The following is a 19015-nucleotide window of genomic DNA, read 5'->3' as shown; positions in this document are numbered from 1 at the left end:
CTTTTAACTCGTCTTTAAGTCCTATAGTTTTCGATCTATTTTGGGTATTTTCTCTTTCTCTTTGTACTTTTGACCTGTTCCTTCTCGCCAAAGCATTATTAATTTCTTCATCGAACCAGTCTTGACATCTCTTTATATGCACTTTTCCATTGCTTCCGATTCCGATATGGCTGTCTGTATGGCCTGCTATTTTTTTTCTATTTCGTGCTTCTTCCCCTAGTCTTTTTACTACATGTTTCTCTTAAAGGCGCTCTAATTGGTAATTTAATCTGTCTCTAACAGGTTTTGTCTTGTTTCAATTTCACTATTACTCGTGTATGGTCACTGCTGGTATTTGCCCCTCTGTACTCCTGCTATCTGATTTTTAACTTTTCCATCGGGGGAAGTCCATGTTACCTTATGAATGTCTTTATGATTAAAACTTGTGCTAGCTATTTTTATTTTGTTCTCTGTAGCAAATTTGATTAACATTGCATTTTCCTTTGATTCTTTATACCAACCTCGTTAGTATAAAGAATCCTGTTATTCTTCTACATATTTTATCTTTTCAACTTTCGCATTCATGCCTCCAATGATTATTTTTATACCGTATTTCTGTTTATTCCCTGTTAGGATGCTTAGCTTTTCTTAGAACTCTGCTTTGGTTTCTAAATATTTATCTTCAGTAGGCGCATGAACGTTAATAATACTTACCTTTCTATAATTTTCTCTTACTGCCAAGTAACATTTTTTTTATATTAGTAATATTCCTTTGATATGTACAATTTAGGTGCAATAAACTTGGTAGCATCTTCAATTTCTTCATTAGACTTAAAATAGTGTCATTTGATAACAATATTTTTTTCTCATTTTTTCAATCGTTTTTTACTGCAAATTTATCTTTTTCTTTTGTCCTAAATTTTCTTTTTTGAATGTCGTGTTTCATCGTAAATCTTTCCGTGTTTTTGGATTGCTTTAACCTTGTTCTACTATAATTTCTTTCAATTCGTGATTATCACAACCTTTTTAATTGGGGTTCTAAATACTACCTTTTTATGTCTACGGATTTTCGTTCTGTTCTTCTCCTTCATCCTCTTTCATCTGCCTCTTTCTTTCCTCATTTGTAGGGAATGATTATTCACTTTAATTTGGTTTGTTTTTTCATATTAGAGATATTGTTAGATTTATTAAATGAATCTCATCTGCTAAACCTACCTTTTCCCAATAGCGATTTTGGCATTCGAAGTTAGTAGTTTACAAAACAACTTTCTCAATTACACGCTAATGTATTGTTTAGATAAATTATCACTATAAAACTTTTTACGAATTTGCAACTACTTTGGATTAGGGATGAAAGCTTCAGCTTAAACCGCTGTGCTGAGAAAGTTAATAGTAAATTATCCCAATATTTGAAGGACTGTCAAAGACAAGCAAAAATACGGTTTTAACTGAGAATGTATTTTACATTTATTTATTATATACTGATAAAATAATAACATTCTTCCATTAACTTTTCATATTTCCGCGCACATGCGGGAGTAGCAGTATTCAATGCTTCTTGCCATTTTGCCAAAACTGATGTAACCATTACGTTCAATACGATCTTATACTTGTAACCTTGTATATCGTAGTAAGTTTTGCATATTCAGAAAATATGTTTAATGGGATTGAATTTACAGTGGTAAGACGGCAGTCACATTATGTCCAAAACTATGTATAATTTCGTCTACTATAAATATTTTTGGGTTTTCATTCCTTTTGGTTAATTCTAGTAATTCCGACTTGAAAGAATCCTAAAGAAATGAAATATTTATTCGTTAAACATTATTTTTTTATGTACTGTCCAGGAATTTGTTGGATGCCTATTTAAAATTTCCGAATAGTATGAGGCAATATACAAAACTATAACAAATGGTTCATGTAAACTTAGAAGCGCAGTTCTTCTTTCAACCCTTTCGTAAACATCTCCGTATTTATATTATCATGGTAATCAGCCAATTTGGTTTTGACAAAACACAGGATCCTCTCCATCAACAAAATGACGTTCTCCACCAGCATGCAATATACCTGTACCTATGTCTGTTTCACTCAGTGTCGGTGTGTTTTATGGATTTTATACTCTCGTTCTGCCAAATCCGTTTTATTTCATGTTTAGCAAAAATCCACGTTTCGTCTAAATAAACAAATGAAGTGTTTTCTTTTTTAAAATTAATATAGTTTCTCTAAAAACCCGATTTTTTTTGTGATCGACACTAGCTCTTTCACACAAGCTTTTTCTATTGTTTTCCATTTGAAACCTAAACCCAATCTGTTTAAAAACTCTCCAAAGACCTATCCTGAAAAATTTGAATGTATTTCTCTCTTTTAATTTTTTTAACATAACACCGCCTCTACAAAAACATGTTCTTTTTTTTCGCGCATTTTGTATATAGTTTCTCAAATTTCAAATTTACAACCCTCAGGAAGATCTTTAATCTTAGGGTGTAGTCTAGGTTTATATTGTGCGACCTCTACTTCACTATTTACACTTTTTCTGTTTTGAAAAACATATTTTCACTAATACGCAATGCAGCTTACACACGTTTATGTGTGGATTAAACAGGTCACAAAAAGCCTTCATTGGCTTTTCAGCAGTAAAATAAGCGTCTAAATTAAATATTCTTCTAATGGCGCTACAAACCTTTGTGGGTCTTGGCCTGTTTGACAACGTTCTTTCATTCTTCCCTGTCGGATACTTTTCTTCGCCACTGCCTCATGTTCATGATTTTAAGATCTTCCTCTACATCGTCTATCCACTTTTTACGGGGCCTTCCTCTTGTCCTATTTTCTTGGAGTTTCCATCTCTGCATTACTTTTACAGCTCGATTATCTGGCATTCTTTCTAAATGGCCCAGCCAGTTAAGTCTTTGTGACTTTACAAATCTAACGATATCTCTGCTCTGCCCTAATTTATCCAGCTCATAGTTCATTTTTATTCTCCACGAACCATCGCTATAATATATTTCTTAATAGTTTGTTTTTAAATATCCTCAATTGATTTTCATCAGTCGATGAAAGGTTCCACGTTTCGCTTTCATATGTGACCACTCGTATAATTACTGTTTTGTAGATTCTAAGCTTAGACTCACAATTCAGTAACTTACTTTTCATTAAGTCTTTGTATGCATAAAAGCACTTATTACCGCTAAGAATCCGTGCTTGTATTTCTTGACTTACGTTGTTGCCGTCATTTATTATTGAGATTATGTAGGAAAAGGTGGAGTCATATTCGTAGGTATGATTGTCTACCTTTAAATTCTCATGTCCATTCGACTTTGTGCAATACAATATAGTTTGTTTTTATTTCATTTACACCATATGCAGCAACTTCTTGTTTCAAATCTATAGCTTTTTCACTTAATACCCTTCTACTGCGGCTTATTATGGCAACATCATAAGCATATACGCATATTTGACTGGATCTTGTATTAATACAGCCGTTTATATCTAGTTTTCTGATAATAGCTTCCAAAGTTAGAATAAAAAAAACTATTGTTGATAGGGCATATCCTTGCCTAACTCCATTTTCAATATTAAATGCCTCTGCCATATCTCCATCTATTCTCACCATTATTTTGGAATCCTCGAAATTCATTTGTTTAACATAAGTTTAACAAACTTTTTCGGTATTTCTAACATGGATAGTTTTTTTAACATTTTTTGTCTATCTACTCCATCATACCCCTGTTTGAATCAAAAAACAAGTTGTAAATTGGTATGTTATATTCAGCACATTTTTCATGTATACCTCTTAACATAAATATGTATTTGATCTATAGTTGACCTTTTTGTACATAGGAAATATGATTGCTATTTGCCAATCCTCAGGGATGACTTGCAGTGTCAATATTCGGCAGATTAGTTTATGCTTTTCTAGGATTCAAATATCTAATGGGATCTAAACCTCACAACGAAAATAGCAGTGGAAAAATATGAAGAAATAAAAATTTACTGCATGTAAATTTATTATTAAATGAATTATTTAAGAGTAGTATTTTTTTCAATCAAAAACACCCTATAGTATCATATAAAGTTTGATATTTTACATCCACGACTGCACCATTCGTTTACTTTACGGCCTTAAATCACCACCAAAAACTCTAGAAAGTTATCACCTGCTTTCCTTAATGGCTAGCGATCTGGAAAGTTTGTCAAAAATTCACAGATGCTTCCAGAGTACGGAAAAGTCTGAATTAAAACGGGTAGGAACACATATTCAAATAGGGAGTGAGTATTATTTCCAAAGTTGAAAATAAACACACCATTAGTTTGGTCTGACGGCGAGTAATCTGGAAATGTGTTGGAATGCTCTGAATTTCAAATTTTTGAAGTAATGTTCACGGTGCTTAGTCCTTAGGTACGGAATCTGACTTTCAATAAATAATACGAACAACTGCATTACTTTATTTTACTCATTGTCCCTGAAATAAGTCGTTAAAGAACTATATGTTCTAACAGAAATAAATTAGATTTTTGTTGTCATTTATATTTTTTACAGTATATAGTACGTTCCCTCCTCAACTATTTTCTGAACCATAAAAATTTCTCGGCAACTTAACTAAGGCGACCTATACATTTTTTTATAATATTTTTTTATTGTAATGATTAAACTTGAACTAATTTCATTTTTATTGACATCTGTCAAACATATGGCACCATGAAATATGTTTTATATCATTTGAAATTTAACTTTAACAGAAACAAGAATGGGTTGTCACTTCACTGGGAGTCAGTTTAAAATAATTTACAAAATTCATTGGTTGCATTTCGACATAGCTCGACAGAATCGCAAATAATATAAAAATCTACTGAGTGACACAACACTCAAATGACATATCACATGCCATATATTGTTCGTTAAAAAAAAAATTGAGTGGTTGCTATTTGGAAACAGCTACACGGAATTACACAATAATCTAGGAATATTTTGAATGATGCAAAACAGCTTTCAAATAAGTTATTATTTGCTATATGATTTCTGTCTTACGAATTTTAAGTATTTCTCAAAAGTTCTTCAGAATCCTTTAAAATCTTTTACAATACTTTATAATGGAACATTCCAATGAAGCCTTCGGTGTATGGTGAAATAGTGAACTACCTTTCTTCTCTTTTAAGCCGAACTTTCAATGCTGCTCTTATTGGTGGTGTTGAACTATTCGCGCACATTTTTTTAACAGAAATGTCTCTTCCTTATTAATTATTATAATTATTAAATATCAATAGAGTAGGTAGCGGCATAATTTTTAATTTGATAAAGAAAGGTCGGCAGATTTCTAGATACCTAACCTCTGCTAAAATCCTGATAGCTTTCTTTTGCATTCTAAAACTTTGAAGTGCATTTGTTGAATTGCCCCATATGATTAAAACATAGTTTAGATGAGAATGGAATAAAGAAAAATATGTCATTTTTAATGTTTCAAAGTTGACAACTCTTGCTAGTTGGCGAATAAAAAATAATGAACTTGATAGCTTTTTCTTTAGTTGTGAGATATGAGCCGACCAGTTCATTCGATTATCTATGGTTATTCCCAATAGTTTAACAATCTCTTTGTTATCTGGATTATTGTGTAAATTACTTGCAGATATAACCCAATTTTTCATTTTATCAGAGTTAAATTTTAGTTTGTTTGCAGCAAACTATGTGCTAGATTTAGTAGAAACTTCCTCATGAGACATTTTTAAATCATCATTCCTGATATAACGTATGTCGTCTGCGAATTTATGGATTTGTACAGAGATATGAATTTAGGCAAATCGTTGACATAAATAATATACAAAAGAAGTAGTAAGATCGAACCTTGTGGGACTCAATGTTTTACGGATAACAAATCGGAGAGATGACTTTTAGACACTACCGCCTGGTGTCTGCCATATAGATAAGAAGTTATAAGCTTAAGAGGGATACCTCTGATTCCATAGTAATCTAATTTGTGGAGCAAAATGTCGTGTGAAACGCAGTCAAAAGCCTTCGATAAGTTGCAAAGAGAAAGTGCTATGCGATTGCCGCGTTCAAGCTCCTCCATAACCTCGCTCACAACATTAGATACTGCGTTTGTAGTAGAACGAGCACTTGTGAATCCATATTATAAGTTGCTAAAGTAATTATTTGACTCAAAATAGGAATAATATTGTTGTTTGATAACCTTTTCAATCACTTTCCCAAAAGTAGAAACAATGCTTATGTGTCTGTTATTGTCAGTTTTTGAGGAATAAACTTTTTTGTAGATAAAGAAGAAGTTTTAATCGATATTAATAGTAGGAAGAGATGTAATTATATTCTCTGCAACTGTAGTAAAAAATTGATTTATTTCGTCTGGAGGTAAATCAGGTTGTACCGAACTGGATCTTGTGTTGTTTCTTTCGAAATTTACCATTTTCCAGCAGTCTCTAGGTTTATTATTGGAATTAGTAATAAAATCACAGTAAGCTGACTTTTTAGCAATTGGTAATTGTCGATTATATTTAAATTTTTGTTGTTTATAAACTTTGAAAAAATCGGGATCCTTAGTGGCATCTGCAATGTATTTAATAATAGATAGATTAGATGTGTAAGACCTTAATTCATTATTAAATCATTGCACGGGTGTTTTTTCAGCAGTTTGTCTTACTTTTTTTAGTAAAAAATGCTTTAATTAAGTTGTTATTAAGATTCAGTAAGAAATACTGTCAAAAAATCAGGATCATTATTAATGTCATAGAAAAAGTCCATCTTTGTACTAGCTACCGCACGTTTAAGCTTCTGTAAACCAGAAGAAGTAATAAACCGTTGACATGTTTTGATTAGTGTCAACAACTTTATGCTCAGAATCAATAAATAAAAATTGAACTCGATGGTCAGAAAAACAAGATCCAAATACGCTCACTCTGTAGATATTTTGAGAAAAATTTGTCATAATGTTGTCGATGCAACTACTGGACTGGGATGTGATTCTAGTATAGTCGTTTATAGTTATTTTCAGACCAAAAGATGTTAATAGATTTTGAATATCAAAATGTATGAAGTATGATCAGTTTGTCTGCTTTACTAAGCAAGGACGTTATGACATTCTCAAAATTCACCAAAAACAAGTCAAAGTCACCCTTACCCGATCTGTATACAGTTAAAATATTGGTTTTTATTGAAGGTACATAAATTGCACATAACTCTGAATTTTACTCTACATTATATTTATTTAGATTAAGAGCAGAATACATAAGATTTTCTTTTACATAAATTGCACCTTCGCCTTGTTTCCTTTTTGCCCTACAAATAAAATTAACTAATAAGAAGCCGGATTTGCTAATTAATCTTAAATTTTTTTCACTTTGCCACTGCTCCCAAATACATATGACGTCATATAAATTTTGATCGGCAAGGAAATCATTGATTATTTCGACTTTATTTGAAATACACTGCAAATTAACATGCAACATGCTTACCGTACCTTGTCGAATGAGATTATTTTGGTAGACATGGTATTGTCTACCAAAACGTAGACTTTATACTTGGAAGTCTCGAAGTGATCGAGGTGACAATATTGGAAGAAATCAAATTGCATAAAATCTGTCAAGACTTACTCAGGTACCGATATTCGATCAGACCATACTCTACTGTGCTCTACAATCACAGTCAGGCTTAAGAAAGTCTCTAAAAATTAGAAAACCTCCAAAATGTCACTAAATGCACTTCAAGACTCATACGCTCTAAATAAGGTTTCTCAAGAAATTAACAATTTCCACGAAATTAGACTAAAAGATACCTACAACATAGATGATTGCTGTGAATAAATGAAAACAACAATAATCACTACATCTCGAGAAAATCTTTTAGGACAGCGAACAGTTAAAGATAACTGGATGACATACGACATCTTAGATATAATGGACGTTCGGAGGCAGTACAAATCCATAAACAGAGAAAAATACAATGAAATACATAAAGAAATCCGAAAAAGAATTGAAGTAACAAAAGACCGATGGTTACAAGAATCATGTTTAGAAATTTAGAAACTGGAGCTTCCATTTGCATAAAAGACTAAAAGAGTTAACAGACAAAAGCAGACTTTACAGGCAAAATATATTACGAGACTCTGAGAGTAGAATTTTAAATGATATTAAAGAGCGCTTTACCGAATGGAAAAATTACATAATTATCTAGAATTATTTAACGATGACCAAAGAATCTATCAAGAAATAACATTTAGCCGCGATATTGGCCCACCGATTCGAATCTCAAAAGTTCAGAAGTCCATCGACCAACCGAAACGAAGGAAGACTTCTGGTCCTGATGAAATACCTGCAGAATTGTTACAACTATTTGATGATGAGAGTGTTGCGATCAGTCCCTAGGGTATAGGATGCCTGCCTGAAAAACTAGCAATGCGCCCTTCGGTTATTCTAAATTTAATTATATTTATTTTATCTTTTGGAAATTGTACAAAATTTAGTAAAACACTATGGAAATAGGTTAAAAAAATTTAATTCTCCGTGTTTTAATTTTTACATAATAAAATTATCAATAAGACTATTAATATCTAATTTATTACAGTTTTATGTAATTATGTTTATTCTACTACAAATCATTCATCTACGCTCCTATGTAACTGCTGACACAAAACCTATAAAAAAAAACGTAAAAGAAATTTGTAGAATATAAACAAAACATTTCGAGTAAGTGCAAAGTTGTTTGTTTTTTGAAACATAATCAATATATTTACCAATAAATTATATTACTACTATTTACTACGCGCTGTTCAGTAGGAGTTGTATGCCAATTGTATGCGTTGAATATTTATATATTTTACCTTTGTGGGATGCAAAATAACAAACACAGATTAGCACATTATGACTGCAATTGAAACCACTTTAAAAAATGAATTTTTCTATTTTACTATTTTGTAGATACTATCAGATAAAAAATATCATTTTGGCGCCCTCCAAACATGGGCGACTACCTACAGTGCATTGAGCACACGCTCAAAATTTTTATGAAAATATTGCAATGTCGCATACATAAACATTGTGAGGGGATAACTGGTGATGAGCAGTTTGGTTTCCGAAACGGTATGGGTACTCGGGAGCTCTATTTTGCATACGAATACTCTGACTAAAGAGCACTGAGTTTAGAAAATAGATTTACGTATGTTTTATAGATTTTGGTTACTACTAATCTAATGTAATGACACGTATGATATTAGATTGTTCAAAAATCTTTACCACAATCAGACCGGATGTATTAAGGTGAATCAAGAGATTTCAGCTAAAGTTTCTACTAAGTGTAGTGTCAGGCAGGGATGTGGTATGTCACCGGTGTTGTTTAATGCCTACATTGAACCAGTTTTTGGTTTGGTGAAATTATTAATAACATCAGATACGCAGAGGACACCGCCATAATGTCAGAGAATCCAGAATACCTTCAAACCCTGTTGAACGCTGTAAACAACGAATGCACTGAAAAGGTCTTACCAATCAACGCAAAGAAAACAAAATAGATGGTGGTCGGAAAAATTAATATCGAAGACTCACTACTAAAATTAGATAACAAAATCCTGGAAAGGGTGGAACACTTTAGATATCTGAGTAGTGGAAATTTTGACCAGAATAGTTTTGCACGAAGACTCTGTATTAGCTGGCGTTTTGTAGTGTGCAGTAGAAGTCTGTCATCGACCACATATTTAAGAGTATTGAAGTGCTACGTCTGGTCCACTTTGTTCTATGGATGTGAAACCTGGACAACAAAAGATTATTTCTTTCTCATTTGGTTTCTGTTTTCTTGTTTATCCTTTACTTCTAGTATATTTCTTTGTTCTCTTCCTGTTAGGTTTCGTATGATTGTATATTGTGTTCGTAGATCGTTTTCTTGCACTACTTTCTCTGATATAGATAGTTTCTTTTATTTTTTCTGGCTTGTTTTTTACTTCTCCGTTTTTTGCCTTGTATTTCGTTTCAGGTGGCCTCTCTGGCTAATTTCATTTTTAATCCCACTCTGACTAGCATGTGGTCTGACCCCAAGTACCTCTTAAAGCTCCAGCTTCTCCATTTATATTAAATTGTTATGTAGTCTATTTAGTTCTTGTTCTAATAATAATATGATTATTATTTTCAACTCTTCTATATTCATCATTAATTATATTATACATTGCTTGTAGTTGTTAATACAAATGTTCCTTCTCATTTCTACATTTAAGTACTACCATTATGTTATAGTATCTCACCTTCAGTCTCGCTTAAATAATCCTTTATGATACTGGCTCCCACTCCCATCATTTTAGAGCCTTTCTTCCCTTTTGCGTTAGCAGTATTGCCACTCCCTTTTCGTGTTTATCATATACGTTTGGGTTCCCTGAATATATCAGTAGTTGGGTAGTTGTTGGTCTCCAACTCGTTTGGTTGATCCACTGCCATTTCGTCGTATTTCGCTTACTCCAACAATATCTAACTTGTACTTATCAATCTCTTCGCTTACTTGCTCCAATTTGCCAGTTTCGTAAAGGATTCTTACATTCCCTACCCCTATGAACATATCCTCTCTTGTACCTAACTATTTCGGGTTTATCTTCCATTCTCGCCCTTTTCTTTTCCGTTTATCGTGCTTTATGAACCTGGAAACAATGTACCATTACATCAACTGACATTTCAGATAAATAATGTAGTAAACATTTTAAAAATGTATTAATTTATTAAAAGCTGACTGTAAATGCTATCGAAATTTGACCACGAGCACGATCACAATATAATGATGACAGTTGACAACATGTCAAATGAGCATTAAAGAATGTTAATACGTTAAAGATTATTATATGAAAATAGGGAGAAGTATTTTTTGAAATTTATTATCGTTTAGCTTTTAAAATAAGTAATGTGCGATAATCAGACAGACAAAGCCTTTAGGCTGTTTCAAAGACATAATAAATTGACTGGTTCAACTCCATCGTTGATTTCATCACTAGAAGAGAGAAGCGTAAGATTTATTTTCTAACCTCATACACAAATAAACACAAACAATTTAATTCAAAACTACTATACCAAAAGTAAAGAGATTTTTGTCGTTTCAATATGGTATTTTAAAATAATAAGAATGTTACATCCACACATACTATTTATATTTCTCGGTGCCCACTTTTACACTGGCTTTCCGGCTTGCTGTTTTTCCCTCTAACATCTAGTTTAATCTCTGATTTACCGGTTTGTGACAATAAATTTCCAATATAACCATAATTTTAACAATTTGGAATACTTTCTATATACAATTAAATGCTAAAGTAAAGCTTGTTAAGCCAGTAACATAGCCACTGAGCTAGGGCTGTCACAATTAAATGCTGTGAGACCACTTTAAATTTATACTCATAGTTTTTGAAAAATATAGAAAATTTATTGCTTATTTTGAAATGTACAGTTTGCAAAGCTCATTAAATATTAAAAGTAAACTGTAACTATTACTTGGCATATAAAATTTTAAAACTACATATTTTCTATATATTGTAACAAGAGAATGCTGAGTTCTTTTCTTTAGTTGCCTCAAATAGTTCTCGCAGGTGTAGGTACATTCTTTTCTTATATATAATAAAATAAAACTTCCAACAATTCGGAAGAGTTTTATTGAGATTAATACTTTTTTATAATTTATTATGTGAGTATTGAAAATGACTCAGTATAAATCTGACAATATTTTAAATAATAATGATAAAGTAATTTAAACTTTATTTCTTTTTTAGAAATGCATGAATATGAGGCTCCGAGTACCACCTGATATTGTAATAAGACAATCAAGAGAGGTAAGAATCAACTGAATTTTAAAAATTAGTGTTTTTAGTTGAATTTTATGGGTATATAATATTAAGAGTTAATTTGATTATACTTATTTTTATTATATGTGTTGACCCAGCCAGTCAGCAATCTTACACTTTTGGCCAAGAAATGCATAAGTGCCCAATACTCCATAATGAGAGATGGAACTAGAGAGAAAAGGATTTTTATGATAACCCAGAACTTACAACAATAAAAACAGTATTGCCAGTTATACAATTGAGGGCCTGAGAGTTTCCAGTAAAATTTTCAATTTTACTGGCACACAAAGAAATTGGATGTTATTAAATATTAAAATTTGATATTGTCAGTATATTATAACTTAATCTTCTTCTTCTAGTTCCGCTCCTATCAGAGATTGGAAATCATTCTGGCAATTATAATTTTGTTGGTTACGCTCCTGAATAGTTCAATTGAACTGCATTCAAACCATTCACAGAGATTGTGTAGCCACGAGATTTTACATCTTCCTACTCTTCTTCAGCCTTTGATTTTGCCAAGCATTATATATTCCTTAATAGTTCATATTTTTCATCCCTCATGATGTGCCCCAAGTATTCCAACTTCCTGATTTTTATGGAATTTAAAACTTCATATTGTTTTGCTAGTTTTTCGAGAACTTGTGCATTTGTTTTGCTACCCATTCATGATATTTTTAGAATACGCTGGTAACACCATTGTTGGTATTCCAAATGTTTCCAGGTTTTTAATATTAGATTGTTTCAGTGTCCAGGCCTCAACCCCATACAAAAGGGTGGAGAAAATATAACGTCGGAGTATTCTTGTCCGGAGTGTTATATTGATATTACAATTACAGAAAAGTTTACTCATTCTGTTAAATGTACATGCAATTTCAATATGGCATCTTATTTCTTTTGTTTGATCAATATCTTCTGTGATCCATGCTCCAAGGTATTTGTATGAAGATATTTGTTCAATTTCTGTTTTGTCTAGTACTAGCTTAACTTTCATGTTTTGTGCTTTTGTAAATACTATGAACTTCAAATTTATTTTTAGTCCATAATTGTTGCAATATATATTTAGTTGTTGAGCAAGGTGTTGCAGTTCTTCAAGTTCTTCTCGCCAGAAGGATGGTGTCATCAGCATATCTTATGTTATTAAGTGGCTCACTGTTTATTATTAGGCCCTCATTGACTTAGGTCAACGCTTATTCTGAGATGGCTTCACTGTATAAATTAAACAACAATGCTGATAAAGTACTCCCTTGGCGCATCCCACTGCAAAACTAGATATCCTCAGTCAGTTCATTTTAAATTTCACTGTACCTGTGTGATTCCAATATAGGTTAGATATAATTCTAATGTCTCTACTGTCTTATGGTTTTATTTAAAAAAAATTGTTTGAGTCGACTATGCTGTACTTTGTCAAATGCCTTCTTAAATCAATGAAACAGGCATATACTTCCTGATTCATATGTAGGCATCTCTGCGAAAGAACATTCACTGCAAATAGTGCATTTCCCAGACCTTTCCTAAATCCCATTTGTGTATTCCTTATGCCTTCATTTAATTTCTTATGTATTCTATTGTGAATAACTTAATAGCTATCACTAATTGATTACTCATTAACTATATTTGTGTTGATAAAATGCGTTAGGCTTTCACGGCCCTCGTCTAACTTGTTAAACTGTTTGTTCAGGCTGTTAGGCTGTTGTCTTCTGAGATTAGTTTTTGATGTTTCGCCAACACTAGGTGTTGCATCTTCTGGAGATGTTATTGCTTCGCTTGTAAGCTGAAACTGACCTACATTTGTGATATTTTTCAATACTGTTGAAAACTCTTTAGAATATTCCAAAATTATATTGAAGTTGCTTTTACAAATGTTATAGTGACATGATTAAGACAACCAGTAAGGTCAGTACAATTGTTAAGAGGGGTTGTATTAACTGGCTTCATTGAACTGTTAATGGGGCATTCAAATAGTAAATGTTCAAGAGTTTCCAACTTATTTGTGTTGCAGATAGGACAAACACATAGCAATTAGATGTTCTAAGCTGTGCCATGGTTCAAATGTATTTTTATGGGAATTTAAAATTCTAGATATTGCTGTACTCTGGTATTTGTAGATAAATGTATGTTAATAGTTAGGAATGTTTCTCTCCCAAGATATTTCATAATTGTAATATTTGGAAATATTCTTTAATCTGTGAGAACCAGTTGTATCTGTCCTTATTTACTAAAGTAAGTTGAAGCTGACAGAGAAAAGAAATAAAAGGGAAGTCTTGAATCATGCATTTGCGATAGCTTGATTAGCGAATTTAAATTAAGCTTAAAAATAATGAAAAAAAATTGGTGTATTGATAAGTCATAGTCAGTCAAGTCACTAAGATCAAGTCAAAGTATTTTAAAAAAAATTTCGAAGAATTTATTTTTTATTTAGCGTATGGCATACTAAAACACATAATTAAAAGCAATAGAAAATTTTTAATGGAGTATTACAAACGCACATCTAATATATTAATAAAATCTAAAACATTTTCGGTCACAATCAGGAATTCCATCTTCTTAGATTTTCTTGCTGTTCTGACAATTTATTACCCTCTTTATCTCTTCACTTCTATTGTTTGAATTTTTTTCTGCTTTTGTTCCGTTTCTGGTAAAATTTTATTGTCTCTGTTGGCTTACTTAGTTCTCAAAGTTTTTTGTTCATATTTTCTCTCTTCTTTCTGCAGTGGATTTTCTTTTCTTCTTTACATAGTTATTTATATTCCTCTGCTTGTCACATTCTGTGCCCCTGTTGCATCAGTAAATATGATCTGTTTTTTCTTTCTGTTATAATCTGACATTCTTTGTCAAACCAGTTACTCATTCTTGTTATTATTTGTTTACCTTCCATGCCTAGTAATTCTTGAGCTGCTTCTCCAGTAATGATCAGAATCTGCATTTGCTCCTCTCCTGACGCTGCGGACGTTTATTATATTCGATTGGTGTCTTGAGTCTACAATATCCTGATCTAAATGATCACCTAATCGTTTACTGTCAGTCGGGCGATTTAAAAAAAATTACTATTAAAAAAATAAGACATTTTTGAAATTAGAGCATTAAAAATTCCAACTCAGTTATTTTGACACTCAAGAGAATTAAATTTTTGTCAATAATAAACTTCGAATCTTGATAATTGCCTTTCTCTCTGTTTACTTTTCTATTTTATAAACTAGATCCAATTTATTATTTTTATTATTATAAACAGAAATATTATATTCTATTGTTACAATATAAAGTGATCAACAAGGAAACATATTTTCTTACGTGCCGCCAATGATTGATTCCAAAATTTCCGAGAATTCACGATTAGTACGTGATTTCGAGTATTTTCGACCAGTTACAACGCGTTAATTTGAATGACTAATTTCATTTTTTGTTAGAATTTTTGAAATGCAATTTATACTTCTTGTTTAAAAATTAAGTTTGTCTACTTACATTTGTGTTTACTGTAAGAACCGTTCAACGTTTAATTGTTTATTGTTTAAAAAGTTTGTTTATTGTGTAAAAGTTTATTGTTTAAATTCACGAGACACTATTCAACGATTTTAACTCTATGGCTGCTAGAAATAAAACTCTTTAAGGCTAAATATAATACAATAATTAAAAAAAAAATAGTAATTACAATATTGTCAGACTAAGTTACAACCATGAAATTGTCTTGATGTATAGAAGATTTCTTCATAATGTGAGGCTCAATCAATTGCATATTTTTTCCTTTAATAGAAAAAAATTTAAACAAATTATTGACTCTCTCATTTATATAAGTTCTATTCCAGTTTTATTGTAAAGTGTTCTATTTGATGGATTATGAAGTGAGTTCAGGTTGATGCATTCTAGTAATTTATTGAAGGCTGATTGTTTTACCCATTTTATATTATTTTTAACAGGACCTTTACAATTATAGAAAATTGTAGATATGTTAATATTTTAAAATTAATTTTTAATTTTGTGTGTTTTAGACATTTTACAAACGCCTTAGAATTAACCGCAGTAGAAGTGTTGATCGTTTTCGCCAGATAGTCGAAAACTACGGAGAACTCATGAATTATACATCTATATCACATCTAAAAACAATTTTAGAATCTGACCTCGAAGCAGCCAGTCTTATGACAGATGTTGATGTAAATGACGTGCTCAATGACATTGAAAGAGAATTAGCTCAAATAAATTTGCAAGATGAAGCAGCTAAGTACGAATTGGAGGTGCAGAGTCAAACTCACGACATTGTAAATAGACTGTTGCCTGTCTGCAAAGTATGCCTGCGTGAAAATGCCGAAGGTGACATTTGCGGAGTTTGTGCTACATCTCTCGAGTCAGAGTTTGCGAAGTAAATGTGATTTCTAGGCTTATTAACATATCTTTTCAATTTGTTTTCTTATTATGTAGACTATTAGTATGTAATGTTACTATTTATAAAAATTTAGAGAACTGGCTAAGGTAGCTAAAGTATTACCAACTTCATTTTTATTTTAATTATTGTACAAACGAGTTGTGATATACTTTATTTCTTGTTCAGCGTGGTACCGGTATGATGATATATTTCTGCGTATTATTCTTCTCCAAGTTTGAAGAACAGTAATAATTGGTCTAGATATAAACATATGTATTAATTCAGTTTCTAATAACTGAATTGTAATTTTTTAAAATGACTTAATTGCTTAACTAAATTTCTGAATCATTTCAAATAAAAAAATTACTTGTTTATTTCAGTTTAGTTGGTTTTTGTGTAACTCCACCTATCATAAATGATGTGGTAATACATCGTATTTGTAATTATGACTTATAAATCGACATGGAAAATTTGTGTTTCAATAAATGTATCAATTTTACAATGTGCTTAGTGAAATAGTAGATATGTACTATTTATTCATTTTAATAGTCAGTTACATAGGATTTTTGGGTGAAAAGTCACACTGCAACCTAAAGATGTATGGTGACCGACTCCTTTTTCTTGATTTATCTAAAGACTTCTCAGTCATAAGAGCAGCTCACGCAGTCCTATTCCTCACAGGAAGTTTAGTATATTCCGAGGCTTTATTTTAGGTAACTCCTCTACTCTGTCTTGACTCTGGCTTATTGTCCTCTGTAGTTTCCTAAGGTACAACAGTTTCATCTTCCACATTATATAATCTCCATTCTGCCACATCTACTACATTGAACGTTTTCAGGTTTTTCACAGTTCACTGTGCCTTTGTGTGCCGGTGTAAGTTTTCTTTTAAAACGTGTAAGTGGCCCCTTTTTGTTTAAACTAATGTGATCCTTTTATGATAATCTCATTCCATGTAAATCTTTATGTTTGGACATTTTGCCAGATATGTCTCTTTCTATGTTTTCTATCATTAAGCTGTTACTAATTCCGAAAAAGAGTTCCGGTCCCATAAAAGGTGTTCTCTTTTATTTAAATTTTTGTTGCTTGGTTTATTTCATATCCTTACCATTTGCACCACTTTGGAACTAATCACAAGCCGTTTCAGACAAAAATGATTTTGTCCACTGTGTTTGGGGATTCTTATGAAATTATCTGAGCCAACTATTTAGTTAATAAGAAAAAAAAAAGCGGTGAGTAAATCAACTACAAAATAAAATGGTCTCAAATATATAATCACATCTTTAAAAGTATTTTCAAAATTCTACTTTCCCAGGTGTAACCTTATTTTCATTCTGGATTTAATTATATGTTCGAGCAAAGCGTATTGATGACTTTTCTTACATAATATTACAGATATGTAGATAATGCATTAAAAATATCAAATATAAAGATATAATTGGAAATTGTTTACCACAAACTCTTTATTTCTAATTCATTACTATTTCATTTGACTCATTTGTGAAAAATATATCAAAAACTCAGCAGATAAAAAGTTGCTACAGAAAGGAACTTTAATTTAAATATTATTCAGTGTATAGTAAAAATTTAATGTTTCCACTTTCTGTGGCATTTTTTTTTTAATTTTAGCCCTTGGTGTGGTAAAATAAAACATTACCTGGAAATAAATATTTAGAACATTGTTAACCTGTTACCTACCGGTTCTATAAATTTTATTATTTTGGTTATGCAAATTTTGCCTCACATTTTATAAGAAGATAATCTTTTCTTTAATTTTTCTAGCATTGGCTAGTACTGATATTTGTTATTTACTGTCACTGTTTCTTGCTTTTACTGACGCCGATATTCTGCCTTTACTTGAACGTGATTGCTTGATTACTTTAATCTTTGTTTCTAAAATTCTGAGTAGTAAAAGTTCAATGCATCTTTCGTTTTATATGCAGTGTGTTCAATTAAGTCTGCACCATATGGGAAACTTTTATTTTTAATATTATGAAAACAGGTATTCTTTATAAAAAGTTCTATATGTTCTAAACCCTAAAATACAATCATCAAATATTCAATTTTTTCAGTTATATACGCGGTTTGTAAAAAAATATTAATCGTGCATATTAACTCTTACATAAAATTCATATTTTTTGACAAACCTCATATATGACTAAAAAAATTGAATATCTAATGATTACACTCTAGGTTTTAGATCATTCAGAACTTTTTATAAAGAATTTTTGTTTCATAAAACTAAAAATAAAAAAGTTTTCCATATGATGCCAACTTAATTGAACACCCTCTATATATGTATATAAGCTTCAATGTTCTAAAATGTGTGGTCAATGGCATAACTAGGTATTTTGTGTTTTGTTTACAAACAATATGTGATATTATTTCAAAAATAAAACTGTTTTGTAATTTTGTTCTTTTATTTATATTCCTACACACACTAATTGTTTGCTAGTTTATTCTGAGTTCATAAGATAGAATATAGAAGCATTTGTAAGGTACTGACTACGTGGTTAGTACCTTACAAATTCTTATATGTTCTATCTATAACGGTGTAGTTAGTTACTACTAATTACACCGTTTTGAAATCCACTGTATTGAACAATGTTCCAAAGAAACGCCTCCCGGGGGATCGGATACTCGTTGGACATTCAACAGCCGAGCTGTAATCACCATCTTCAGTCACAAAGATGATCTCATGCAATGTTTTGAAGAAATCATTGAAAAGGAACATGATACTCAAACCGTTCAACAAGCTTCGGGCTTACCTATGTTATTAAAAAACGAAATGTTTTTTACTTGCTAAATTTCTTTAATAACATTATGCCGCACGTTGAGATTCTTTATAATCAACTGCAAATAAGAGCTGTAGACCCTGCAA

The 19015-nt window shown here is 31.4% G+C and overlaps 1 protein-coding gene across 1 annotated transcript; it reads left to right on the top strand.

Annotated features, from left to right (window-relative positions):
* Window positions 1-10752: 10752 nt before the first annotated feature.
* Window positions 10753-18543, top strand: LOC140452110 (uncharacterized). Its single transcript, XM_072546180.1, has 3 exons — window positions 10753-10957; window positions 11712-11771; window positions 15767-18543. Exons 1-3 carry the CDS (start codon window positions 10856-10858, stop codon window positions 16136-16138), a joined length of 534 nt encoding a protein of 177 aa, XP_072402281.1. The 5' UTR covers window positions 10753-10855; the 3' UTR covers window positions 16139-18543.
* The last annotated feature ends 472 nt before the right edge of the window (window positions 18544-19015 follow it).

Source organism: Diabrotica undecimpunctata, chromosome 10, assembly GCF_040954645.1.
Source record: "Diabrotica undecimpunctata isolate CICGRU chromosome 10, icDiaUnde3, whole genome shotgun sequence".
Lineage (NCBI taxonomy): Eukaryota > Metazoa > Arthropoda > Insecta > Coleoptera > Chrysomelidae > Diabrotica > Diabrotica undecimpunctata.
This window is presented reverse-complemented; position numbering and strand designations above follow the sequence as displayed.

Coding starts and splice junctions, on each gene's coding strand:
- LOC140452110 (XM_072546180.1), top strand. CDS start 10,856: ATGTGCGATAATCAGACAGACAAAGCCTTTAGGCTGTTTCAAAGACAT. Junction 10,958..11,711: donor CATCACTAGAAGAGAGAAGC/GTAAGATTTATT, acceptor TTTCTTTTTTAG/AAATGCATGAATATGAGGCT. Junction 11,772..15,766: donor TAATAAGACAATCAAGAGAG/GTAAGAATCAAC, acceptor TGTGTGTTTTAG/ACATTTTACAAACGCCTTAG.